Raw genomic sequence first — 25,905 nt, 5'->3', positions numbered from 1 at the left:
CCTGTGGGGACAATTAAGCGGTGAAATAGTGCACGTGTGTTGGCAGGGTGAATGAGCAAATTAAATGGAGGAGGCTTGTGCTTTGGACTCTGAATTTCTTCTTGCACTTTGGGCAAGGGAGTGTGCAGATAGCTGTAGCACGTTCCATCTTCCCCTCCCATCACTGGCAAATTCCAGAAGAGTATTCTTTGAGTCTGATAAAAGGGGGTGCTCCTGTTTTGTGCTGGAGGATTTACTGCACGCTCTGCAGCCTGCTGGTTTTCAGCTATATTACTGAACTGTAAAAGCTTTAAAAATTCTGGGGGAAAAACCCCAAAACTGTCCAGCACCCCTTAAGATCATGAAATGCTGATCTGTAGCCAAAGAAATAGTCCTGAGGCTTTTTGGTAGCAACAAGGTTTCAAACCTGTGGAAGTTCCTTCAGTGCAAAGGCTGGGCTGTGCAGTACCGAGTGCCCGTGTTCAGCAGAGCTGCAGTTCGCGGGAGCGCGTGGTTCAGACCACACCGGCTGGCTCCGAGCTGCACGCACAGGCCCAGCGAAGCGTCGACACCTTTTCACGGTGTGCCTTTGGGTGGTTTGAACCCGGAGACCGGCAGACTGTTAGAAGCAGGGGTTTCCGTACGGCTGCCAGTGCCGTGCTGTGGCCTTGCCTGCATACAGGAGACATTGTGTCGGGGCGGGGGCAGCGGTTACCAGTAAGTGCGAAGCGTGTGCTCATGCATTTTCCAGCGCAAGCGAGAAGCCTCAGGGGTCGCTCTGGGGAGGGCAGGGGCAGGATTACCCGCGGGGTGGCCACGGGCCAGTGCCCACACCGAGCCCTGCCTGGCCAGCAGCGACTCCCTGGCTGGGGGGCGGGAGCTGGGGGCGGCCCTTCTGGCTTCGACCCGCAGCCCGACGTGGGGCGCGGCGGGGCAGCCCCGGCGGTGGAGACCGCGCAGCCCCGGCTCTTCCCGCCTCAGGCTCCCGGCGTGCCGCGCGCCCCGGAAGTGACGGCATCTGGCCGCGCCGCCGCGCCTGTTGCCTAGCAACCATGTCGGGGCGGCGGGCTCGGGGCCCGCTCCAGCGGGTGCAGCGGTGCAGCCGGGATCTGCGGGCGCAGGTAAGGGCGCGGCCCGCCCGGCCCGAGGCGCGGCGCGGCGGGGTTCTGCTGGCGGCTGACGGCGCTTGTCTTGTGTTGCAGGTGGAGGCGCTGCGGGCGGAGAGCGCGGCCCCGGCCCCCGGGCAGCGGAAGGCCCTTTCGCAGAGGTGAGGCAGAGCCCCGGGGGTCCCCGTCCGCTGGCCTCGCTCCCCCCGCCCGGCCCCTGCCCCCAGCCTTCCCCCCTGCCCTTCACTTTAGTAGCGTTCCGTGGCCCGGAGTTGCACAGTTTACCTCTGTGTTGTGGAGGGAACCATCTCATGGAATCATAGAATGGTTTAGGTTGGAAGCGACCTTAAAGATCATCCAGTCCCAACCCCCCTGCCATGGGCAGTGACACCTTCCACTAGACCAGGCTGCTCAAAGCCCCGTCCAACCTGGCCTTGAACACTGCCAGGGAGGGGGCAGCCACAACTTCTCTGGGCAACCTGTTCCAGTGTGTCACCACCCTCACAGGAAAGAATTTCTTCCTTATGTCTAATCTAAATCTACCCTTTTTCAGTTTAAAACCATTACCCCTTGTCCTATCCCTACACCCCCTGATAAAGAGTCCCTCCCCATCTTTCCTGTAGTCCCCTTTAAGTACTGGAAGGCTGCTATAAGGTCTCCCCAGAGCCTTCTCTTCTTCAGGCTGAACAACACCAACTCTCTCAGCCTGTCCTCAGAAGGGAGGTGTGTCAGCCCCCCGATTATCTTTGTGGCCTCCTTTGGACCCACTTGAGCAGGTCTGTGTCCTTCTTTTGTTGGGGGCCCCAGAGCTGGACGCAGCACTGCACGTGGGGTCTCATGAGAGCAGAGTAGAGGGGGACAATCACCTCCCTCAACCTGCTGGCCACACTTCTCTTGATGCAGCCCAAGATACGGTTGGCTTTCTGGGCTGCGAGCACATGTTGCTGGCTCATAGTCAGTTTTCCATCCAAGTCCTTCCCCACAGGGCTGCTCTCAGTTCACTTATTGCCCAGCCTGTGTTTGTGTGGGGGATTGCCTCGACTCATGTGCAGGACCTTGAACTTCATGAGGTTTGCACAGGCCCACTGCTCAAGCCTGTCCAGGTCCCTCTGGATGGATCCCTTCCCTCCAGCCTGTTGACCACACCACACAGCTTGGTGTTGTTGGGGAACTTGCTGAGCGTGCGCTCAATCCCACTGTCCATGTTGCCAGCAAAGATCTCCTGGTTGCTCTGAGCAAAGCCCCTGGCAGATTCACTCTGTTCCCCATCACCTTTGCCTCAGAAAAACGAGCAGGTAGTTCCCTGTACACTTTTCCATTTTTCTTCTAATTGTACTGATCTCTTCCCTGCCCCTTCTCACTTGTCTCTTTTCTGGGCGGAAGCAACAGGCTAGCTGCTTCCCAGTCCTCAAGGGCTGAAGTAGTTTTAAGTGGGAACTTGTGCATCACAGGTAATAATCAGCTAAGCTGCTGTTTGGGCTTGTATTGGTGTTTGTCAGGCTGCACGCACACAGAGCTGAGTGAATGTCTGAGTATCGACACGTTTCAATAAGCAGGTGTGATTTGGGTCACCCATCTATCTGTCTTGCTTTCAATGCAGATGTATGCAACTGAAGAAATTGGTGGATGAGAATACAGATGCTCTTCACAATTTGAAAAAAGTAAGTATGGAGACAAATTTTTTAGTAGTTTTCTCCAAAATACATCACAGAGAGCGTTTAGAGAACACCAGCCTCCTTTGATTTTAGATGGCTCGGGACAAGAGCAATGCCTAGCACGGCAAAGTCCCTGACTGGGATCTCTGAGATCCATTTCTATTATTTAAAATCACATTTTTAATGCTTTGTTGTGTACGAGTTCTGTGCTTAAAATCTTTATCAACCCAATACATTGTAAAATATTTATCAACCCAGTGCATTGTGTTGGAAGCAGAGAGTGCAGATTTGAAATTTACCACAAAATTTCATCTTGGCAGAGTAAAAGGGCAAGAAAGATGTCACTAAACATGGAGTGACAGCAGCCCAGGAAGGTGAAAGCTCATAAGACGTGTGGAAAATTAACTTTATAGGGGAACTTTAACTTTGATTCTTTGAGCAATTTGTTGTGTTCTTCTCAGGCTGATGAGCCTGCGCCTGTGGGAAATTATAATCGGAGGAAAGAAGAAGAAGAAAAGCTTTTGCTAAAACTCTCTCAGCAGCTGCAAAAACTTGTTCTTGTCTTGGATCAGGATAATGTGACTACGAATTATGCAGTGTAAGTAGATTAAACAAATACAATCTGCGCTTTTATAGAATTGTACATGTATAGTTGTAAAGTACCCCGAAAAATGGTTAGCTCATCCCCTTTATTATCTTAACGCACAGTTAAAAAAGAAGTGCTGACAAGCCAGCTCTTACGGTGCTTGTTTTCTTGATGCAGTCAAGAAGGACTCACTGGAATTTTCTGAGGGTGTTGGTTAATGGCTGAAACATAATGTGATTGTTGAGAGGAGAGGATGCAATATGGTCTGTACACTTAGGGTGGAAACACCATTAGGATTTTGGAGTTTTTTTAGGTCAGGACAGAGAGTAAAACACAGGAATAATTCTGTATCTGGATAACGACCTTGCAGAGAAGGCCATACTGCGAGGCTTTACAGCAACTTCCAGCAGTTTTGTTAAAATAATAATTTAAAAAGTTCAATTTATTTTGGGTAGGGATGAGGAACATCAGAAAAATCCTCAAGCAGAAGATGAAAATGAAGAAGATGAAAATGAAGAAGAGGATGAGAGTGAAGATGAAGAAAGGAGTGAGGAGGAAGACAGTGAAGAAGCAGATGATGATGATAAATTGTTGGATGATCCAAACGTTAAAGAATGTATTGCAGTTGGAAACTTTAGTGCACAGCAGGAAGGGGATCTCACATTTACGGTAAATATGTCTCTAAACTTTTTTTGACTTCAGATCATTCTGTATTAAGCAATAACTATAATTAAATCTGCTTCTGGTTCCTTGTGGGATTCAGGGAGAAATGGCTTTTCCTGGTGTATGTTTGGCTTGGTGGAGTCCAGTGTCCATTTGCCACCTTCTGTAGTGGCAGGGTCTGTCGCAGTAGTCTGTGATCTCTGTTGGGGGAAAAACTAAGTTTTTGTGGTTTTTTTTTTCTCAGTTGTGCCTGGAGTCATTTTGAAATATTTGGTTGTCTTTTGTCTCTGTCTCTCCTAATGGCAAAGAAAGGTGAAGTCCTACTTATACATGACAAGAAGGTGGATGGCTGGTGGGTAGCAGAAAACTCGAAAGGGGAGAGAGGCCTTGTTCCTAGAACCTATCTTGCGGTTAGTGTGCTGCAACCTTCTTCTGTCCTAGTCTCACCTCTGTTATTTTATATATATTAATAATAATATAGCTGCTTAAACTGATCGTAATGCTTACATGGGGGCATGCAGCGGTGTTTTGCCAGTTATTTGGAAATAAGACCATGTTTGTATGTGTGTGTATGGAGATATTTAGCAAAAGCAGTATTTTTGTGCCTCATGTAGATGTGACATACAACTGCAGAGAAGTTTCTTAAGTATGAAAATCATAATCTTTGTCACTAAAGGTCAACTCTGAAGACTCCAAGCTGCTATGGACTAATTCGTGCTTTTCATAATTTATATGAAATGTGAGTCCATGTAAATGTTGGAGTATTTTGTAACTTAACACGGAAGAACCTTTTAAAAAATGGATTTCCAAGCTTTGTAACTTTTTTTTTCATTTTAGAGTCACTTACACATGTTAGTTTATATACTTAAGCACATATATATTCCGTGTACAATTGTGGTGAACATTTAAATGCGGGTACACAGTTTGGATTGAGTGATCAGATGGAGCACAGCTTTTTACAGTGTAACTAAAGAGCATGTTGAGTAGCTAGCTTTTTACTTCATGATGCTGAAGTATTTCTCTTTTTAAAGAATCCACTTTGCAAATGTCTTCTCTTGCTTACATGTAGGAATACTCCGATCTCTTGCTGTAACTGCAGAATGAAGGGCAGTGTTCTGCAGTTACAGTGCTATGGAGTGATAGGTCATTACAGACAGAAAATCTCCTCTTCTAAACTATTAACATGTGCTGTGGTTGGAGAAAACATTTTTAAGAACAGATCTTTGAAGAAATCACGCACTTTCCCTTTTGGAATCTGAATTCAGGTCCGTTATAAAGATGCTGACAGCCAAGAGCAAAGTGAAGAACACATAGAAGTGGTGGATGAAACAGCAGATGGAACTGAAATTAAAAAAAGGTAAATGGAGTGATGTGAAAGCAAATAAGTATAACATTATTCTTCCTTCTCAAATCTGGCAGTATGTTGCTTACAGTGAGAATACTGCACAAGGGTATTTGGTTCTTTGCATTTTTCTTTTCAGAACAGCAGTCACTTGGTTTTTTTTCAGTTTGCAGACACACTTTTACTTGAGTGGGTTTGTTGGGGAGTTTTGCTTTGGTTTGCCTTTCCCCACCCCCTAAAATCAAAGAATGACTGGGTCATGTATCAAGGTATGTTCCAGCTCATGAGACAGTCTAGCAATTAGTCTTAGTGGCTGGAAATATGTCTTTATTAGTATATAAGGTTATTAAGCTGCTGCTATTCGAAAACAAACTAATATGTAGTGTTTCAATTTTTGTCCACATGAAGATGATATAATATAAAAAGTACATTATTTTTTTTTCAGAACAGATTCTCACTGGAGTGCTGTAAGAAGAGCTATCACAGAAGTAGGTGTATCTCTTACATAGCAACTTCATCTACTGTAATGTTAATTATTTTGTAGACAAGGTTTGCCTTTTATCAAACACTGTTTCTCATATTACGGACCATTGTTTTCTATTAACATCTCTGGTTTTGTTTTTTTGTAGCAAGAAATGCTACAGAAATGTTCTCTGCTGCTTTAGAAATAGGCTGCAGCCCAGCAGTGTCTTTATGTGTCAGAATGAAGATGCAAATAAGATGTCTTTTGCTGTTTTGCCACAGTAGTACTATACCATTTCTTTTTCAAGGGTGTGATTTTGTTCTGTGACTGACTCTGCTGCTGCTTTGAAATGGGAGGGGAACTTAACAAAATGGGTGTCCGGCTGGGTTCATACATGAAACAGAGTAAAAATTCCTGAGGATGGGCTAAACCAGCTTCAAATGAGAAGAGGTGACTGATGCCCCAGGTCTCTGATATTGGTTATGTGAGAGTTCTACATTAGGATAGAATTAGCTGTTAAATATCAGGAATACTAATATCCCTTTTCTTTTTTATCTTTTTTTTTTTTTTGCAATAGAATGACACTGTAGAAGTGCTGGCAACCATAGGAGCAGTTCCTGCCGGATTCCGCCAATCCACACTTTTCCAGCTTTTAGAGGAAGGTAAGGTTTTCTCATAGTAATGGCAGTGCAGGATTCTCAAGTGTCTGTGGTGAGTTTCTTATCCTCCATCCAATGCTTATGATTGGACTAAAATCAGTATTGCTTAATTATAATTGGGTAATCTGTACAGGCTATATTTGACCCATCAAATAATGTATAAAAGGCTTTTTTTTCTTCTTCAATTAAGTTTTAATTTATCTGTGTGAAGTCCTGGCCACACAGAGGCAATGACAAATTTCCTAATGATTTCAAAGATTTTCCTCTTTGGAAGATACTTCCTGTTGACATTGCAGAAAATGATTTTTTTTTTTTTTAATCTTTTCTTTTTCTCTGAGATCTTTTGCAGTCTCTTCACCAAGTATCTCATGTTTTTTTAGTATTTTTGTTTAAAATGGTTTCAAATCAATAGCTCTTTTTGTTAATTAAATTACTGTGCTCTAGAATGAAATACTGCAGAACACTTACAAATAGTAAAAACAGTAGAAGATACCTCCATAGTATTGTTTGGACCAGTCAGATATTCAAAGGGACTTCAGCCACATCTGAATTTTGGGTGTTGTTCACTTTGTGACAATAAAGATTGTAAAAAATGTTAAGTATTTTAAAAATTACTGTTGTTATAGGCAATCAGTTTCGATCGAGTTACTTTTTGCAGCCTGAACTTACTCCATCACAGTTGGCTTTCAAAGACTTGGTGTGGAACTCTGAAAAAAATACTGTGAGTACTACTGGTAAGAAAGCTATGATGCTTTTGGTTTGAGAGAAATGACAGGATCTCTAGACCTGAATTGCTAGCAGTATTTCATATCGGTGGGTGAATAATGCTGTGAAACAGATGACGGATTTCAATGTCAATCTAGACTCCTTAGGCAGTAGATCACATCCTACTCTCTGTAGGCAAAAAATCAGTACAACTTGTCATGTTGGGTATCTTTTAAGAGTCATGTTTCATCTTAAGCTTGTGGGTTCCTTCCCTGTCTGGGAAGCAGATCTGCACGGGTGACTAGTCTGAATTTTTAAACCATGAACTTTTGCTAGGCACTGTGAAACCACAAATTTAACTTGTCTTCTTTCATTTTGGCTAATGATTATGTCTTCACTTGCACCATTTGTAGAATATCTCTTCCTTCTAAAACTTTAATAGGACCTTCTATCTGTCACAGTAAAATATTTGCACTGATTTCCTGAGAGCTAAAGGCTTATGAAGAAATTTTGCTAATACTGCACAAGCTTTGTGTCTAGTGAACACTACACTTGATCATCCCAGTAAATAAACACAAACTGTTACCACATGCAGGAGGAGCCTGTAGACATGATCTTTCTTCTGTTGTCTGTATTTCAGATCTATCCTAGACCAACTCGAGTTTCCCTGGTTGTGACTTTATGTAGCTGTAAAATGATTCCTCTCCCAGGAGTTAGTATACAGGTTCTCAGTAGACATGTTCGACTCTGTCTGTTCGATGGCAATCAGGTAAGTTGTTTGGCTATCAAAAAAAGTCTTGATGGGGTGTGGATCTTTCAGAAACTTTTGTGCTCTGGTTCCTCTGGTAGCCAGCTCTTCCACTTCTCTTAGAGAGAGAGAGCCACACACACACAGACAATCTGCCTCCCAGGCTGCTTAACTTACTCTCCGATTAGTCTGGCTTGATACTGGCCTGTGATCGCACACTGACATACGTACCCTTGCTCTCTCACTTGCGGTCACTGCAGACATGTAGGTCCCCAGTGACCTGTGGTCTGGCTAGTTGCTGGCACCTAGATGTACACACACACACGTGTGCATTCAGAATAGAGAGCCCATTCACCCAGAAAAATAGTTATAAATGGAGTTCAATGAGAAAACAGGACAGACTGCATTGATCAGGCCCCAGGCATGTCCAGATACGAGTACTTGTCCCTCTGTTTTTTCGCCTGTGCTACTCCACAAAGCACCTTGTTCCCTCCCTTTTTCTGCCTTTGGTTTCTGCCCTGAACATCCTGCAGTAAGTCACAAAATGCCCTTCCCTGGCATGGCAGTGTCTCATACCCCTAAGCAGTAACCCCTTTCAGTCTGGAAGGTGATGCAGCGAGAGCCGCTCCTGTTGACTCATGGTGATGGGAGTCACGCCTGGCCCGTGGGACTGATGGCTGTCCTGGGCAGCCCTGGGAGGGGCTGGGGCGGGAGCTCCATTCCTCTGAGTCCATAATTTCAGTTCCCCCACCTGCCATGGTGCCTCTTTGATCCTTTATGCCTGTGGAGATGAGCCTTTTCTGGGCTGATCTCTCCTGTGATGTGCCTGGGAATAGCTGGGTCAGAGTCATATTCAGATTCCCCCACCTGCTGGTGATCCTCTCTGTTCCTTTGTGCACATATGTAGAGCAGCTTTTTATAACAGAATCTAACACTGACAATCTGGCAGTTTTCTTTCAGCTGCACTGAACGCTTTTGGGGACAAAAGGACTGTTACTGATGTGTATGAAGCAAGAATGTTTGGAAGTGTTCTGTAGCTTCAGAAAACTTCCTCTGTAGTCCTTTAAACTGAAACTGTCTGATACAGTTGAAGAAAAAATGTAATTTTATCTTTGTTGTGTGCAGTGTTGGTTTAATCTGGGATAATACTGCACTTTCTTAAAGCTGCACAGCTTTCTAGAAAAACTTGTCTTAGCTTTTTTCACCACTATTGTGCCTTAGGTGCTGAGTAACATTCACACAGTGAGAGCTACGTGGCAACCTAAAAATCCTCAAATGTGGACCTTTTCTCCAAGGGTAGGTGTCTTGCTCTGGGACTGACATAGATGGTAACTCTTTACAGCTTCTTATTTAGTGATGTCTATTATGTCTGGTATTTGTGTTGAAAGAAAACATAGCGCAACCAAAATGAACATGCAGAAGAGAAAAAACTTGCTGAAGTGCATGGATTCAAACTTAAATTGTTTTAGGAAATCCACTTTGGAGAAAATTGCTGGGGGGAAGGAAAAGTAGCAGGAAGGACTGGTGATCCAGCTGGCAGCACTGGTTAACTTTGAATCAGTATCAGGCGCACGCTACGTGGTGTTCATGGAGAAGGGAAGAGACTAGCCGCTTTGCATGTGAGCTTCTGGTTTGATTTCATTAAAAAAAGAGCATGTGCTTTGTCCCACGTTTCAGGTGCCATACAGGGCCACGCTCACAGTAGTAGTGTGGTCATGTTTTACCCCAGTTGTTGCTGTGTTCTTGGAGGGAATTAGGTGCTTTTTGACATCTAAAGTTCTTTAATAGCTTGTTATCACAAAACAAGTACCTTGGTAGCACAGCTGTGTTTCATGGCAAGATAAAGAATAGGGGAGCAAGGTTTCAACTGACATTGGTTCTCTACTCATTTTCTTTTATATGCAACGGGATTGGGTCTGAGATCTTATGTGAATGAGTGATGTGTTCGATGGCCTTTAAAAATCAGAGGGTTTTTTTAATAGGTACATTCACTTTTCTCTCCCCCTCCCACCCCCCTTCTCTCTGTATTAGGTAACAGGCATTTTACCCAGCTTGCTCGATGGTGACTGTTTTGTCAGGTCCAACTCTCTGTCTGCAGACGTTGGTATATTATTTGAACTTGGCATCACTTATATTCGCAATGTAAGTGTGTAAAGTTGCGGTATAAATTGTTCCAAGCACGAGTTTATTAAGTGAACCAGCTGTCCCATATTTGATGTTAAGCTGCAGTATCCCAGCAGTGAACTGTGAGATCCAAATGGAAATTTAACTGAACTTTTCCTAGCTTACTATAAGATTGTCTTCCTTTTGGCTTCTGGGGGGGAGGAGAGAGATGCTGGGGTTTGGAACTTTTATTTCTAGTCAATATTTAGAGAATAAAAGACTTTCTGACTAGTGGACGTGAATATACCTTTACTAACACTGAAATAAATTCTGTTACTCTGCCAAAGATCTCATGTAATGTCATCGCAAAGGACCAATTCTCTCTTCACTCCTGCATTGTTTTTTCTATCTTTGTGATTTGTTTCAGACTACTGTGCTATATAGTTTGGAACCTAAGATTTTAACTGTTTAAATAGTATGAACACTAGCTGCGATTGATGCAGATATATCCTATCCATCTAGGATGTGCTTCTGAAAAGTACAGCAGGTAGTAACACAATAGATGGTAAGGTTCATAAGAACTACTGTAATGGAAGGCAGGTGCATGCAGGAGCATAAGACACACTAATATTTGGAGGATACAGTGGCTTTTTGGAACAGCTCACTGTTCTGAAAGATCTCAGCCATTTTGTCTGTCTACAAGACTGACTCTGAACACTTAGATTTTCATAGTGGTCACAATCCTCCTCAGGTGAATCTTGGCAATCAAGTAAATCATGGGTGAAAGATGAAAAGTGGGGTAACCACAGTGGTTAGCAGGCAGGGTATTAAATGGTGGGCAGCAGAATTCAGAAAAGATGGATAGAGAAGTCGCAGAGGGGGCTATTGCTGTATTTTCTCTTTTGCTAACACCTGTATGAACTTAGGGTGCAAGAGAGCAGTGCCTGTGGAGATGTGGCCTCCCAAGCTGCTTAACTTACTCTCCGATTAGTCTGGCTGACAGCGTGGTGGGATGCAGAACTGTTGTGTGGGGAGATAAGTAGAGTGTACATCTGTAGGTAACTGGAGTAAGTCCTGGTGTTGAACAGCATGTTGGTAAGTGATGGTTCACAGAGACCTAATGGGGCACAGTGACCCTCCTTGTGCTAGCTGGAGTAGTCAAGATTATGTGAAGTTGTCTGCTTCTGTTTAGGGAGGAAGTTTAAATGAAAGCTGAAGTGTTTACAAGTTCCTACCTGTTATTAGTGCTTTGGGGTCTGGAAATAGATGGGCTGGCCCGGAGGATCACCTCCCTTTCCCAGGCACTGTCTCTGGTACTGTGGCTAAAGCCTTCTGATGCACAGGGTCACTAGCTTAGAAACTCTGGACTCTGGAATCAGATGGGTAAATCCTCTGGGTAAATTTTTTCCCTCCTCCTTTCTGTCCTGTATTCTTTAGAGCATCAGTGCAGGTTTGGGGGTTCTTACTTTTGTCTCTGTGCATTTCTTCTTTTTCAGGAGCTTGATATACTTACGTTTCCCTTAAATGTGTATTTCTTGGCTTTATAAATCCTTGTCTGTTAAATATGTTCACGGACCATTAACTTCAGCATAACTCTGTGTGCTGTTTGGTGAACATCTTCAAACATCTGTGAATGTGACACAGTCAATGTTTGTTTACTAGAAATCTGGGGCTTTTACCATTTTTATGTGATTAAATAAGTGTTTGTGGTTCAGTTACTCATTCTGGTTTAGCTGCTCAAATTACTTATGTTTCTCTTTTTTCCTAGGCAACAGGTGAAAGAGGAGAACTAAGCTGTGGCTGGGCATTTCTGAAGCTTTTCACTTCTAATGGAATGCCTGTTCCTTCCAAGTAAGTTTATTATGTTTTCCTTCTCTCTCTCTGTATTTATGTATGTTAGTATATACATATATATTAGGCCAGCAGTAAAGTTCCTGTTTCGTACTTACACACTGATAGGGGCAGGTGTAATCCAGACTAAAGTGCAGGATGTACCAGGTCTTGCAGTGAGAATGCTGGTCCTGCTTCCACCAGTGTATGTTCTGCTAAGTTTGTGTGGGAAAAGTGCTCCCTTGAGCCAACATTCAGGTCTGAAATGTTGCAAGTTAGTATGTGTGGAATTTTAAAATTTAAAAAATAAAAAAAAAAAAAGTGGAATTTTAAAACTATGGAAATGTCTGAGTCAACAAGGAGTTATTTAGAGTTTTGTATATAGAAGTAGAGTCATTACTTACATTGAAGGTGATGTCCTTTTTAATTCTGGCCTCCTCTTTATGTGCATTTTGGTGTATAACCCTTTCCCATTTAAAAATTAGAAGAATGGTTTCTAAGACTTGGAAGCAGGTAAGAGTTGTTGTGAATGAATCTGTTACTGTTCACTTGGAGAATGTGAATAAGCTTATATTTTGCAGCTGATTTATGATTAGTTCATGGGTCCAACAATCTTAAAGAATAAAAAAATTTACATATTTCTATTTTATTAAATGTAGGAAAGCTTTCTGTTAATTTACAGAAATGATTCATTGTAGATCAGACTTGCAATACTTGGTTTTTACCAAATATATAGAGAGATATAGATGTGTATTCTGAATATATTTTGATTACAGGGGAGAAAAAATACCCATGGGAGACCTCTACTGTTCTATAAGTCTCTAAATCTCTTCTAAATCTGCTCTCTAACATTGTTTTTCTATTCCACTAAGTTAAAGATGTTATCTAGAGAGAGAAATTGCATGCTTGCTTCAACAGTGACTTACTCTTGACAGAACTGGGATTACATTAGTCTTCAACGCTTTAAATGTTCCATATCTAAAATTTGCTACATAAGCGCTGACTCCTCAAAAACATTTTAGTGGAACAATTGCTAAATTTCATATAAGAAAAATAGTGGAGTCTTGTGGAAAAGAATCAATGTTGCAAATTTATTTTAAAATAATTAACTAGTTTCCCAATATAATACAAGTTTCAAATTTATCATTTGAGGTTTGGTTACTTAGTAATTATGTATAGTCATTTCATATAAAATACTAGTCATAACCTCAAGCACCGTGTCAGTTTTTGTTTGTGGTAACAGGTTTCTTTCTTTCTCAGAGACTGATTGTGAGAACACATACCCTTACATCTTTTTATTCTCACGATGCTGCTCTTCTTTCACAGGATGTATGAGCTGCTGTTAAATGGTGGTACTCCCTATGAGAGAGGCGTTGAGGTTGACCCATCAATATCAAGAAGAGGTGTGGTTTCTTCTAAACATTACATAAGTGAAATGATACCACAAATGCTATACCTACTTTACAACATGCAGTGCTCAGCCAAGGCTGCTTTTGTTTTGTGTGTTCCCATTTTGCATGAAAGTTGACTGTTAGGGCTGGTGGAATTCAGAACTATCTGCCACTGCAAATGTTTCTGTAATTTCCAGTTTCTGCAGTTGGAGGGTTCTGAGAAACAAATTATTTCTTCAACTGCACTTCACAGTTCTTGGCTATGGGGTGATGGATGGTACAAAGCTCAAGAGTTACACTGGTCTGGAGTTCCCAAGCCAGGCTCTTCAAGTCCCGTATCATCAATCCCATATCACTTACACACAAGTTCCACATGTGCATAAATATGCTACAGAACAACTGTACTGGTTCTTCCCGCTGGGGCCGAATAAGGCTTCCCTAAGAGTCGGGTCAGACGACAGACCACTTGTGTTTTAAATAAGGGCAGTCATGGCTTTCCTCTGGAAGCTGTAATAACATCCATTTGCTAGTGACACATGCTGCAAGCTACAGAAGGCCTTTACCTTTTGGGTTTGGACACTTACCTCCACATTACTTCATGTGTATTATGACTCCATCACCCCAGAGAGAGGTAACAGCTTATGTTAGACCAAATGTTGATAGAGCTGATATGTTGATATATTTTCAGATGTTCAATTCCTCCTGGTTTTTAGACCATCCTTTACCATTACAGTTTTAGCAAAACATCTCTCCTCAAATTTAAATGTCCATTCTTGTAATATAATTCTTAATGTTCTTTCAAAATGACAGATCTCATATCGGGTATTTCTTAAGCAGGCAGTGGTGTCTTTCATCAGTTCATAACACTCAAGAAACAGCCTGTGCTTGCAGTGAAACTGCAGTCATTAAGTGTGCAGTCAAAAGACATCCTGAAGTAAGTATGCATGTGTGCTGCCATGAAATGGAAAAGTATTTCGGATAGCCTAGAATGGTTCCAGAGATCTAAAGTGTTCCCCTTCCCTGGAACACTGGCTATGGAAAAATCTGAGGGTTGTGTCACCTGCATATTGTACTTAATCTCTGTTTGACACTTAAAGCTGTTTTGTTGAAAACAACTAAAAAGTCTTTAAGTTTAGATAATAGTGAAAACTGTTTTCAACAGCAGGAGTCTGGCTGTTACAGCTTTATCAGTGTATACCTCCAAAAGTTGTGATGGATTCGTGGAGGTGCCAATACGAGCTAATAATCATCTCCATGACGCTGTCATTACCCTCAAGTTTTGCTGAACAGCGCTTAAGAGTTTTAGGAGCAGTTTTCAGTAAAAATCTCAACTGCATGTTCTTTATTTTCCCAATAGTTTGCTACCAGAAACGTTAATTGGCAGTATGTGCTACATCCACATCTTGATATTTTATCGACAAATACTTGGTGATGCACTCCTGAAAGACAGTATAAGCATGCAAAGTGCAGGTAAGAATTGCTGTTGTGGAAAAGAACTCAGTACTGGTGAGTCTGTTGGAGAAAATGCAGGTTCCTAAAGGGAATCACTCTCTCCCTTTTGTAAGAGAAAGCTGGGATCTGCAGGAACAACTCTCACTGATACAGGGGACTCGTAGGATTTTGTTCCCTGATAGCCCTGGCACTGACCAACCATCTCACAACGTTAGGAAGTCATGCTCCCTGGGTAGAGAATTTCAGTGCTTTAACTTTCAGTCTGCAGGTGTTGTGGGGACAAAGAGAAAGCTGTTGTCCCTGCTGATAAAAGAGAACAGCCTCTCACTGTGAATACTGCCACTTGGTGTGTTTGCATTTCAAACGAGTAATAGTTCAACTCACATCTAATGCGTTGCCCTGTTTGACATCAGTTCACATCGCAAGATGCAAAACAATAGCTTGCTTTGATATGAAGTATGAATGAAGTGCTTTCAGTGAAATTCTTCCTAAAAAAAAGTCCTTGTGGATAGGTAAAGGGTTATTTCTAAATTTAAAAAAAAGGCAAATAAAGGTAAAGGATTATTTGGAAGAAAAATGTTTCCTTTTCACCACTAATGCAATGAGAGATTAGACATGCAGATGGGTTTACTCATTCATTCCTAGTGTATGTGTGTTCTCCGAGTTACAGAAGAGGTTAGGCAGATGTTTTGGTGTCATTGAGGCTAAGTCATCCTCTATATTTTTTTTTTTTAAAATTATTATTTACTTATTGGATAATGCAGCAGCGAAAGAGAAGTGGAAGAGTTTTTGCTCTGATTTTGCAACTCTCTTATTCCTTCCACATCTTTCCTTCAACAGAACTGTAATAGTTTATAGTCTTCTCCATTTTAAAATCAATTTGAAATATGGGAAAATTACATTTCTTAACTGTACTACAGGTGAATTTATATTGGTAACGCAAAGTGATTTTCTTGTGTTTTCTCCCATCTCTTCTCCAGATTGAATTACGTATCATCTGTTCCTATGGCAAATAAATTTGCCTTTGCACTTACTAACATTTTTAACTTACAATCTTTAGCCATACTTAGGCGTCTGAATTACAGGTTCATCTTTTGAAGGTGCTCAGAACTTAACTCCCTTCCTGATTTTCTGAACTTTAATATACATTCCGTGTATACTGATTTCAGTATCTGAAAGTCAGACCCTTTCATAAACTAATGTTTTGTTTAATAAACTTATCACAGAGAAACTAAAATGCTTAGTTTTTAAAGGCCAATAGGACAATAGATCAGGCTGATGACCTCTCCTGGAGTTAAATTGCAGCCATTTGGATTCAGACTTCATTTGAAATGATTTGAAGGCTTTACCCAGGCATTTCAGAAGTTGTTCTGGTAGCCATTTTCTACTTTTTTTCCTGGTGTAACAAAGGAAGATTTCTCATATTTAAAAATCAACTATCAGTTTAGAAATAGGCAACTTAAAACATCTGTTATATTTCACAAAAGTAATCAGTTCTCGCCTCCATAAAATGTTTTGTTACTAGTAAATGGTCAGTGTTTATTAACTTTGTCAGCTTCAACATGAAGAAACAACAGCATGCATTAAATACTTAAAATCACAAGAGAAAGAAAACACTTCAACCCAAATTCCTCTATATGTCACTTGTAGCACTTCTATAATCTTATCGACAGTCTCATTAACTAAACAGGACCCCTGTGCCATGAGGTCTCAAGATTTGCTGTGTTTCATAACAGAGTGCTTTGATTCCTGCCAGTCATGGGGAGGCAGCTCTGCCCTGCCTGATTTTGATACAGCTGGCCTGTTCAGCTCAAGCAGGAGACCCAGCTATTACCTGGTAGCTCACCAGGAAGGCACGCAGGAGACTGATCCGGTTTGATGATGTGCCCCATTTGGTACCTTTACTACGCCACTTGTTACCCACGTACCTTAACATCACCCACAACACAAGCCAGATTAAGGCATAACGGAAGTGTGTTTATTCATAACATCCAAACCAAGCAGCACAATTTCAGATGTTTATAAAAAAGACAGGTGCAGAAATGAGAAAAAACCCCTCGCTCTACCCTTAGGTTAAATCAGTAAGGTCTCTTGCTTGCTGGTTTCTCCTAATAAACCAGCAATCAGTTTTGGTGTGTCTCTCCTCTCTCAGGTTAACTGTCTCTCAGCGACTGAGAGTTTGTACAGTCAGAGAACACAGTCAGAGAGCGTTTCTACTTTCCCTGCTGCTCTGGAGTACTAGTACAGCTAATTTTCCCTTTGAAATAATCAGAGGGGAGGGGATGTGCTGAATACCTTGATGTGTTGATACCTTGAAAACCATCCTGTTTCATTCTTAGCCTTGAATATGTTTGTTTTCTGTTTCAGATTTAATCTTTAATCCTATTTTGGCAACTTTCCCTCAACTCATGGATGAACCAGACCTGATGGATGCACTTCGGGTATGTTACCTACGTGGTGTTCAATTACATCTGATGTGTCAGGATTTCCACATTGTTTGCAAAATTTGAGCTTTTTTTTGTCCTGTGAAAAGATAAATGGAAAAGCCCAACAGCAGGAAGGTTTTATAATTAAGTACGTGCAGATCTCTACAAGAGAATGCTTGAGTATGTACAGAAGGGATGCAAAGACATGAATTAGCTGGTTTGAGCACTGCTAGCCACATAGCCACAGCAAGAGCGTGCTCAGGTGGATGAGCTGTCTGAATGTTTGTCTGGCTTCTACGACAGTGCTGCTTTCATGACAGGGAGGGGCTGACGCAGCTTCTGCCTGGCAGGACAGCACTCACTGTATTTACACGGCAGTCCCTGGCAGGTGTCCTAGTACCAGACAACAACAGCTGAGCTATTTCTGCCCAAAGGACACTACCTTTAGAAGCTGTCAGCCTTCGGGGTTAGGCTGTGTTTCGTCATTCTTGTAGGGTGGGAAAAAAGTGAACCTCGGTTGTGACTGATTTTTCTTAAAAGTAGATCCCCTAGATTTCATTTTTATGGCTCTGATAGTTTCAGATCTCCAAATCCTCCCACCTGTAAAATTAGGTGAAATGGTTATTTGCTTAAATCAGCTAAACTGGCACAAGGGAGGATTGGGGAGTGTGAGGAAAGTGGGACTGCAACAGGAGCCTAAACTACTGTGGGACTGCAGTGAGAGATTTTTGCAGCTAAAAATGGAATTGCTTTAGATCTCCACAATCTCAATCTGATTTTAAATTTAATTTCATTTTAGAGTGCTTGGGCAGATAAAGAAAGAACGTTGAAGAGATCTGAGAAGGTAACATATTACAGGTTTTTCTTTGACATATATTCAATCTATTTTGAACTAGAAGCTTTCTGTCAGTTATTGCTAGTTAACTTTTCCTCTCACATTTATTTAGAAAATGTTGATACACTAAATGTGGTTCTTAACATTTCTTACCCATATTTATAACAGTAAACTAGGAGAAGAAGGAATATGAAATTAACTTGTAACTTTTTGTATATGGGTGTTAGTGGGGAAGCTATTACAGGTTCTCATACTCAAAGTGTGGCCCCTTTTTGTGATGCACTTCCAATACTTGACTGGTAAAAGCTTTCCACTGGTACAGAAGGGGCTGCGTATGTCCACAAAATAATCTTCCCTGCACCATCCTCTGAGCTCTAGTCCTCCCACAGTCTGCCTGGAAAAAGGCCCCAAATTCTGCAAATCTCCCTATGTCAGACAGTTGTAATCTCCCATTTTGGCGTGTAGACAGCTGGAGAACACCTGAATTGGCCATGTCACCAGGGTTACCTGTACCTTGTCCTACCTCCTGTCCTCTGGACAAAGAGAAGCTGTAGGTAACTGAAGGAGGAAGGCACTAGCTCTTGATCCAAGGCACTTCACTTCTTGGGAGCAGCGGCAGGGTATTTCATTCACTGTGCATGCTACTGGATAGACACACAAGAGATCTCCCCAGTTACGCAAACAAAACAAAATGCTGTTGAGTCAGAGTCGCTTTTTCAAAGCCATTCATCCAAAATGAAAGCTCATCTGTTCAAAGAATTAGTAACTCCTCGGTATCCCAGAACCATCCAGTTTTACCTGATTTGTCATGTGCCACTCCCACGGTAGGATTGCTGCCTGGTGAATTCTTACTCCTTCTTGCATGGTTGTATGAGGCTTAGCTGCTAAATCTCCTGCTGAGATGGGAACTGTTCAATGTCAGTCATAGCACTCACGTTTCTGGAACATTTCTGGAAGAGTCTCAGTCAGTGGTCAGTGAGTTTTCCAGGAGGCAGCGCTCTGTGTGTCTCCTCCATACAGGAAGGGGTTTTTCTAGGGTGCGTGAGGAAAATGAGGCACATGAATCTCGTCTAGTTAAAGCAGTTGGGATCTTTCAGTGTTTGAGAATTCAGTTTGAGGCTGATTCTGAGTCTTTGGGTTTTGCAAGCTGTCTTTACAGAGGAGGGCATAATTCTTGCCGCACACAGAATGTCCTGTCAGAGTGTGAAATAACACTACTTAGAGTGTGGCCTTACCTCCTGCTAAGAGCCACATGCTGCAAGGAGCCTGGGATTGTTGCTCTGCCTAGGCCAGCAGAGAAACCAGTGGAGTTTGGGCTTCCAAGGTGGAGAGGATGTGGCACTTCCCCAGTGGCTGTGGCAAACAGTCTCGGTCTGCACCTGCGAAGGCTGTGGGGAACAGCTGTCACACGCTGGTGTTTTTAGGAAGAACTCTAACTACCCTGTGAGCTCCTGATGACTGCTGTACACATCGCCATTGTGTGGTAACACTGGCAGGGTTTGCTGTGTATCGCTGCTCTCTGTCGTTTGGAAAAGGAGGTGGGTTGGAGAGCACAGTTGTTGATCTAGAGTTTATATAGCGTAGTTCTTGGTGGCGAGTTTGAGGCTCATCCGAGCTAGCTGATGTGTGTTTAGGAAGGTCACATCTCTACCTGTTGTTCTCCTAGGAACCAGGGGTTAGTTGAATATTTTCTTTTTTCCTTCCCTGTGTATGACACTTCTGGAGAAGTGCTTGGCAACACCGTGTATTTGTACTGAAGTATTTTCAAATACTCTTCTCTACAGAGAGATCAAGAATTTCTGAAGTCTGTGTTTGTCCTGGTGTACCACAACTCTGTCTTCCCTCTGCTCCACTCCACTTTCCTCCCTGACTACAAGTGGGCTGAGGAAGAGTCTGAAGCATCTCGCTGGAAGGCGATTGCTGACTTCTTGAAAAAGAGCCGAGAGAATGATGGTGCCCTTCAGTATCTCCTGTCATCAGAAAATACTCACAAAGCCTTTGATATCTCAGAGCTGACTTATGATTTCTTAGGAGAAGTGAGAAAAAACAGTGCTGGAGTATGAATGGATTATGGAAGAACAATACGTAAGAATGGGGTAACAATATAAATAAATTCTTACAAAAAAGAAGCTGTGTACTATCTGAATTGTAATGACTATTTTAACATATTTAACATTTTGAGAGACTAATATTATTTTATCAGTTATAATAATCAAATTATATTTTAAATTTTCCCCTTTGCAATGTTAGACAAGGCTATGGTTGTCTGTTGCTACATGTACCTGTTGTAGCCACGTCAAGTGCCGTATTTTGCCTAAGCTGAGCAAATGCCAAGGCAGCACTTGTCTCCTCTCATGCAGCTTCCACTTAATTTCCAGCTTTGTTTTAATGAGGGTGAACAAAAGACTTTATCCTGGTACCCCAGTGGATTGGTAACAGGCAAGGAAAATAGCAATGATCTTTAAGAATGCTGCTGAGCAAGGTCAGCCAGGTTAGAGAAAAAAATCATCTCTTGTCCAATCAGTGGACAGCAGGCTGCTCTGTATTTAGACTGTTTTACTGTTTTTCTTTCCCCACTCAGAAAAAGGTTGGGTGGAATGTGCTTGACCCACCTAATACAAATAAAAGCTGGTGAGAACTGGGGGCACGCTGCCCTCCCCCGGTGCGTGGCCATGCCATATGGTAGCTCCCGCCGTGCTGACTTTCTGGGGCAGGCTAACGAGCTGCGGGGTGTTCCTCAGGTGGAGCGGGATGATAAAGGCTTCTTTGTGGGTACAAACTTCTGAGCACAGACTGTACGTGCTGCCCTCTCACAGTGGGAACTTATTCATCTGATTTCTTTTGGGCTGGAGTGTCGGGATGTTTTCTGCATGGTGATGGGTACGTTGTCACCGTGTCCAGCGAGGTATGAGGCACCGAGTCACAGACAGATTTGAGTCCAAGCTGGGCACTAGTTTTGTCTGGCGCGAAATGTTTTAAAACAAGATCTTTCAAAGACCACAGAACACTGCATGGAGCCCAACGCCAGCTCCCACTGACTGCACTTGTAAACTGGAGCCTCCAGAAATAATGCAAAACACTTCCCCCTGGCCTAGGAGGGGCTCAGAGGATAAGAAACATCCCAGATTTGATCTTTGCTCTGTATTGCGCAAGAGCTTGGCACAGAAGCCAAATTCCTAGGGCATCACTTGGCTCTTCTAACAGAGAGACATGGTATCTTACCAAGGATATCATGCTCCTCCTGCTGCAGAGTATTGCCTGAGTTAGTGAGGACAAAATGGCTTTGTTAGGCCATGAGGCAGAGCTGCCACCTGCAGCCTTTCATCCCACCACTTATCAGTGAGTTACGGCACGAAGCAGAGTCCTCGCAAAAAACAAAGTGTGCTTGTCAAATCCAGAGCCAACTGCCAGGAGGTAAAAATCAAAGCTGTCCTTCAGACCTTTCTTAGGAGCACGTGGGCAAACTCACCCCTCTTCTACCAGTGTGTTCAGTTGTCTGTAAAAAATGTTTGGCTGCAAGTTTTCAAAGGCTGGACATGCCTGGTGGGAAGCCTGACGTGAATACGGAGCAGAAACCTCAACAGAAAGGGGAGGAGGCAACAACAGTGGAAGCAAAAATATTTCAGGCTTGTAAGTGTGCCAAGGACAAAGACTGATTGCAGGAAACGTTTCTGCCCTGGCACGGTGTAGGATTTTTTTTCTTTCCCCTCTTGTTTAAGACTTTGAATTGATCGTGTGCTGGTGGCGGGGCTGGGGTCCCTTTGGTCCCCCATCCCAGTGCAGGCGGCAAGGCATGTGAGGCCAGCTGCAATAACCAGAGAGCTGCTGAGGGCTCCTTCAGCCGGGGGAAGCGGCGTGGTGCCAGCCTGGGCTGGTTTCTGTGATTACGTCCCTGCGGGTGTGTCAGTTAAAACCCCGCACGGGAGCGGCACGGTGCAGGCAAATGCAAGCGGAGCTGAGACGGAACGGTCGCAGTGTCGGCTGAGAAGAGATGGCCTCGGTGGGTCCCCCTGCGGCCTCCACGCAGCCCGCCTTGCCCTCCGGACCCGCCGTCTTCAAAACCGTCCCCTATGCGTTCATCCTACCAGAGATAGTGAGTATGCTGAGCTTTGCTGCCTTACAGCACCCTGCTAATGGCTCTAGCAAATCTAAAAATCAGGGAGCAGCCCCCAAAACGATCCTGAAGACAGCGTGAATGGGAAATAACGTCTCTTCTTTTAGCTTATACTGAATGGACAAAGCTGATCTTCGTGACGTGATTTTTTGGAACAGTGTGAGGACAAGATACACTCCAGTTCCATCCCGGTGCCTCTGCGAGGGTCGCTGGCTGCCGTGGGGCTGGGAGAGGCTGAAGCAGTGCCTCTGGGCAGAAGCAGCTCTAGTTATCACATAGAAATTGCTTGAAAAATCAAGGGAATTTCATTCTCGGTATTAAGTATTTCCAGGGGCTTGAAGGCAATTGGGTGTCTTGTAACGTGCGACATTCCATGAATCTTTCAATTGCTTCTGGGTCCAGAGGGCATCCAATGGGACTGGCCAAGATAACCACTGCTGTACTTTGACACAGGACACGGTGCCGGCAACCCACACCACCCGTGCTCCACAGTGCAATCGCCGTGGCTGGGCTTTGCCGGGAGCTGCCACCCGGTGCCAGGGGGCTCAGCTCCCCACTGCACACCTGGGGGAGTTTCATCCACTGGAGTTGGAACGGCACAGGGCAGCGTGAGCTTATCCAGATAACCCCGGTGTGCTATTTGTGCACAGTAAATATTTTAGGTGGATCCAGAGCGAGCGACTCACTCTGGGCTGGTGTGTGGAGTCAGGAGCAGACTTCCTCGTGCCGTGATTTCAAGCCTAGAAGATTAACAAGTGGGCAGGGCCTGGCTGACGCGGCCCTTCACCTTTCCCAGATAAAAGCACATTTTCTGGCTTCTCCTCCAAAGCCCTTGGGGTGAGATGTTTCCTTGCATCGAACATGGCAGCAAACCTTTCCCTTTTGTAAGAAACATTTTGAAGTATTTCCCAAGAGCATTTAGGGAAACTCGTGCCAGCTTGCGGTGCTGCTGTCGTGCCAGGATGCTCCGGAAGGCAGGTCCGTGCTGCCCGAAGACACAGGGCTTCCAATGGCTGCTGGGGCCAGCCTGGGAGGGAGGTGAGGAGGGACTCAGGGAGGAGGTGGTGTTTTCCCCATCCCGTGCTCATCAGAGGCGCCTGTGTTTGTCCCTGGCAGCTCTGCGGGACCTGGGTGTGGATTCTCGTCGCTGCTACCTCCGTCTCCTTCCCGCTGCTGCAGGGATGGGTGATGTACGTGTCCCTCAGCTCCTGCCTCGTCTCCCTGCTGCTCCTCTTAAGCTACCTCTTCGGCTTTCACAAAAACAGCGAGAACTGGAAAGTGTTGGTAAGGAGGGGCTGGGACACTGGCAGATGTTGGCAGCAGCAGTGTGGGCACAAGACGACCGTGGCTGGTGATGGGTTAGCCAGCCAGCTGCCGGCCCTTTTGCAAACAACCAGCCCTTTTTCCTCCTTTGGCCTTGACTGGAAATGCTGAGGGAAGCTGTGCTATGCCGTGGGTGCTGCATGGGCACAGGGGAGGGTTCGGTGTGGCAGGAGGGTTTGGTCCCAGCCCTGTCCGGGCACATGTGTCCCATTCAGGCACTTGCACGTGCAGAGGATGGACCTTGTCCTCAGGGCAAATCAGAGGAGGATGGTCCCGGGCATGCTTTGATCCTTGCTGCTCCCTTGTTTTGCAGGACAGTTTGTACCATGGCACCACAGCCATTCTGTACATGAGCGCTGCTGTCTTGCAAGCCAATGCGACCATCCGCTCTGAGTTTGGCCCCAACTCACCGCTTTACTACCAGCTCAACTGCGCCGCATCGGTGAGTCAGTCCAGAAAACCTCAGGCAGGCCAGAGCACCCGCAGTTCCCCTCAGGGAGATGCAGGAGTAAATACTAAAGCCACAGCAAAGCCATCCCAAGCCCAGCAGTGTCACACTGGTCAGGGCTTCAGATCCTTGTCTCTGTTGTGTTGTGCAGCCCATGTGGGCTTCTTGGGGTCCAGCAGCTCAGAGCCTTGTGTGGCTGCCTCCTGGGAAATGGTGGGGCTTTGCTGATTCTTTGAGGCTGGAGAGAGCTCTAGGCTGGGAAGTTTCCCCAGGTTGAGAGCACAGGTTGGAGATGGGGTTAGACTCTCCCAGCTGAACCCAGCTCCTGCTCTTCTTCCTCTCATGCAGTTCTTCGCCTTCATCACAACCTTCCTGTACATCCTCCACGCCTTCAGCATCTACTACCAGTGAGCCCGGCAGTGCTGGCTTCGCTTCTGCAAGATGAGAGCTTTCCCAGAACAAGGGATGCAGCTGCTGGGGATGGCGGTTGCTTTTTAACTTCACTGAAGGAGGGATTTTTATAAGGCAGCGTTGTGTCGGTGTGTTTGTGGGGACATTTCGTGCCTTGCCCATGGGCTACGCAAGGGGAGGAACTGGGTGCAGGCTCTGAGCCAGGCTCCCACTCTGATGTTCTGCCAAATATAGATCACCAAGGAAAGGAGAAAAAAAAAAAAAAAGGAAAATCACTGTTCCTTCAGCAAACAATTTCCTCTCTCATATTATTTTCCTATCTCTGGTTCAGCTGGATCACTCCCCAACACAAATTCATAACAATAATACAATATTGTGTTCCTTGACTTTCAGATCATTTCATTTGGTATATGCAGTACTTAAAATAAAGCATCTACTAACAGTGTCTGACCAAACAGATTTTGACTGCTATATAAACTATGTTCATTGAACAGCTAATTTTACTCCGTAAGAGTTAAAGATTTCCTTTCAAAAGCCAGAAAATGTTCACAGACTTAGAAAGCTACAACAGACTTTTTAAACAAGTAGATCATGAACTTCTAACAAACTTCTAGATGTCGTATAAAACTACAGCATGGAGAGACTTATTACTACAGTTAGTTACAGTAGTTCTTCTCCGGTGTCTGCTCATTGCCATCACAAAATCTGCAGCTGCAGAGTTCAGTCACCGGCAGTGCCATCACCTAATGTTACAGGCACTCCCTCCTCTCTGCATCTTCAGTGCTGGAGTGACTGGTAGAGGGAGCTCCCTCCTCTCTCTGCCCCAGATAATCCTCTGCTTCTGGGATAGCATTGACTCGCAGTACATCTAAGTAGAGAAGGTAGTCCTGGAGACAAGCTGGCAATGGCAATTCGCGGATAAACCGGTCCGATCGCAGGCGTTCACTCGTTAAAATGGACCGGATCTCAAGACGACAGAGATGAGACAGGCAAGGAATGAAGGCTGAAAAATTAAAGAACAAGTCAAACGCTGAACAGGACACCATGGGATTACATCGCTTGCCTACGGTTACCTGGTTTGGCTGGATCCCATGTGAACCCCCCAGGCCCTGGCAGATAATGAGGCATAGTTCCTGATAGGGAAGGGCTGTTGTCTGCTAGAATCGGTGTTTTAGGCATTTCCCTATAGGAGCTAGAAAAGGTACCTTAAACTTCTAGAAACAAAGTATCAAAGACTCATTTTATCCTTAATCAGAGAGTTTCATCTAACCAGTCTAGAACAGCTACCTGCTTGGGGAGGGAGAGGCCCATGCCACCCTACAAGAAATGAAAAATGAAGTCTAGAAGTAAATCAAGCAACAACAAAATAACCCAAGGGAAAGCACTTGTAGGATACGTACTAAATGACAGCATGACTCAGCATACGATCCCAAATGTTCTAACGTGGTGCTAAATAACTTGACTTACGACAAGCACCGTGCCGGAAGATACACAAACACATCTGTAAGTGTGCATTCAAACACAAACTTTCCTATCAGCTTATCCTGATACAAAACTCCAGTGCCTCCAAACTACCCTAGAGTGGCTTCTTCGTTTATTTATTCACAAGCAATCTGTAACATTAACTGCAACAATTTCTGAATTTCAGTATAGAAGGGTAAGTACG

The 25,905-nt window shown here is 44.0% G+C and overlaps 3 protein-coding genes across 11 annotated transcripts in view; 2 read left to right on the top strand and 1 right to left on the bottom strand.

Moving 5' to 3' along the window:
- The first annotated feature begins 1,017 nt into the window (after positions 1 to 1,017).
- On the top strand, positions 1,018 to 23,230 carry NPHP1 (nephrocystin 1). 6 transcript variants are annotated; one of them, XM_074864034.1, is made up of 21 exons: positions 1,018 to 1,100; positions 1,182 to 1,246; positions 2,686 to 2,746; positions 3,202 to 3,338; positions 3,782 to 3,995; positions 4,298 to 4,399; positions 5,255 to 5,346; positions 5,777 to 5,819; positions 6,372 to 6,456; positions 7,080 to 7,174; positions 7,799 to 7,927; positions 9,128 to 9,202; positions 9,938 to 10,048; positions 11,778 to 11,860; positions 13,166 to 13,242; positions 14,065 to 14,164; positions 14,588 to 14,700; positions 17,050 to 17,123; positions 17,908 to 17,952; positions 19,728 to 20,028; positions 23,174 to 23,230. In XM_074864034.1, the coding sequence occupies exons 1-20, from the start codon at positions 1,032 to 1,034 to the stop codon at positions 20,004 to 20,006; spliced, it is 2,049 nt and encodes a 682-aa protein (XP_074720135.1). In that variant the 5' UTR covers positions 1,018 to 1,031; the 3' UTR covers positions 20,007 to 20,028; positions 23,174 to 23,230. The 6 variants fall into 6 exon arrangements, with proteins under 6 accessions (XP_074720135.1, XP_074720134.1, XP_074720136.1 ...); XM_074864033.1 differs by lacking the exon at positions 23,174 to 23,230 and adding an exon at positions 20,525 to 21,618; XM_074864035.1 differs by lacking the exon at positions 23,174 to 23,230 and having other exon boundaries at positions 14,068 to 14,164; positions 19,728 to 20,072.
- MALL (mal, T cell differentiation protein like) lies at positions 21,935 to 24,682 on the top strand. 2 transcript variants are annotated; one of them, XM_074864044.1, is made up of 4 exons: positions 21,935 to 22,036; positions 23,174 to 23,341; positions 23,694 to 23,822; positions 24,177 to 24,682. In XM_074864044.1, exons 1-4 carry the CDS (start codon positions 21,935 to 21,937, stop codon positions 24,237 to 24,239), a joined length of 462 nt encoding a protein of 153 aa, XP_074720145.1. In that variant the 3' UTR covers positions 24,240 to 24,682. The 2 variants fall into 2 exon arrangements, with proteins under 2 accessions (XP_074720145.1, XP_074720144.1); XM_074864043.1 differs by having other exon boundaries at positions 23,694 to 24,194.
- ASB3 (ankyrin repeat and SOCS box containing 3) overlaps positions 24,613 to 25,905 on the bottom strand; it is a 32,602-nt gene continuing 31,309 nt past the window's right edge. For all 3 annotated transcript variants that reach the window (XM_074864041.1, XM_074864039.1, XM_074864040.1), the window contains exon 10: positions 24,613 to 25,242. In XM_074864041.1, coding sequence (XP_074720142.1) covers positions 24,989 to 25,242 — 254 coding nt within the window. In that variant the 3' untranslated portion in view covers positions 24,613 to 24,988. The remainder of the gene's footprint in view (positions 25,243 to 25,905) is intronic.

The sequence above is a fragment of the Strix uralensis genome, chromosome 3 (genome assembly GCF_047716275.1).
Source record: "Strix uralensis isolate ZFMK-TIS-50842 chromosome 3, bStrUra1, whole genome shotgun sequence".
In the NCBI taxonomy this organism is placed as follows: Eukaryota; Metazoa; Chordata; class Aves; order Strigiformes; family Strigidae; genus Strix; species Strix uralensis.
The sequence above is the reverse complement of the archived record's forward strand: the minus strand, read 5'-3'. Positions and strand labels throughout refer to the sequence as shown.

Coding starts and splice junctions, on each gene's coding strand:
- MALL (XM_074864043.1), top strand. CDS start 21,935: ATGGCCTCGGTGGGTCCCCCTGCGGCCTCCACGCAGCCCGCCTTGCCC. Junction 22,037..23,173: donor CGTTCATCCTACCAGAGATA/GTGAGTATGCTG, acceptor TGTCCCTGGCAG/CTCTGCGGGACCTGGGTGTG. Junction 23,342..23,693: donor GCGAGAACTGGAAAGTGTTG/GTAAGGAGGGGC, acceptor CTTGTTTTGCAG/GACAGTTTGTACCATGGCAC.
- NPHP1 (XM_074864034.1), top strand. CDS start 1,032: ATGTCGGGGCGGCGGGCTCGGGGCCCGCTCCAGCGGGTGCAGCGGTGC. Junction 7,175..7,798: donor GGAACTCTGAAAAAAATACT/GTGAGTACTACT, acceptor TCTGTATTTCAG/ATCTATCCTAGACCAACTCG. Junction 17,124..17,907: donor ACCTGATGGATGCACTTCGG/GTATGTTACCTA, acceptor ATTTCATTTTAG/AGTGCTTGGGCAGATAAAGA.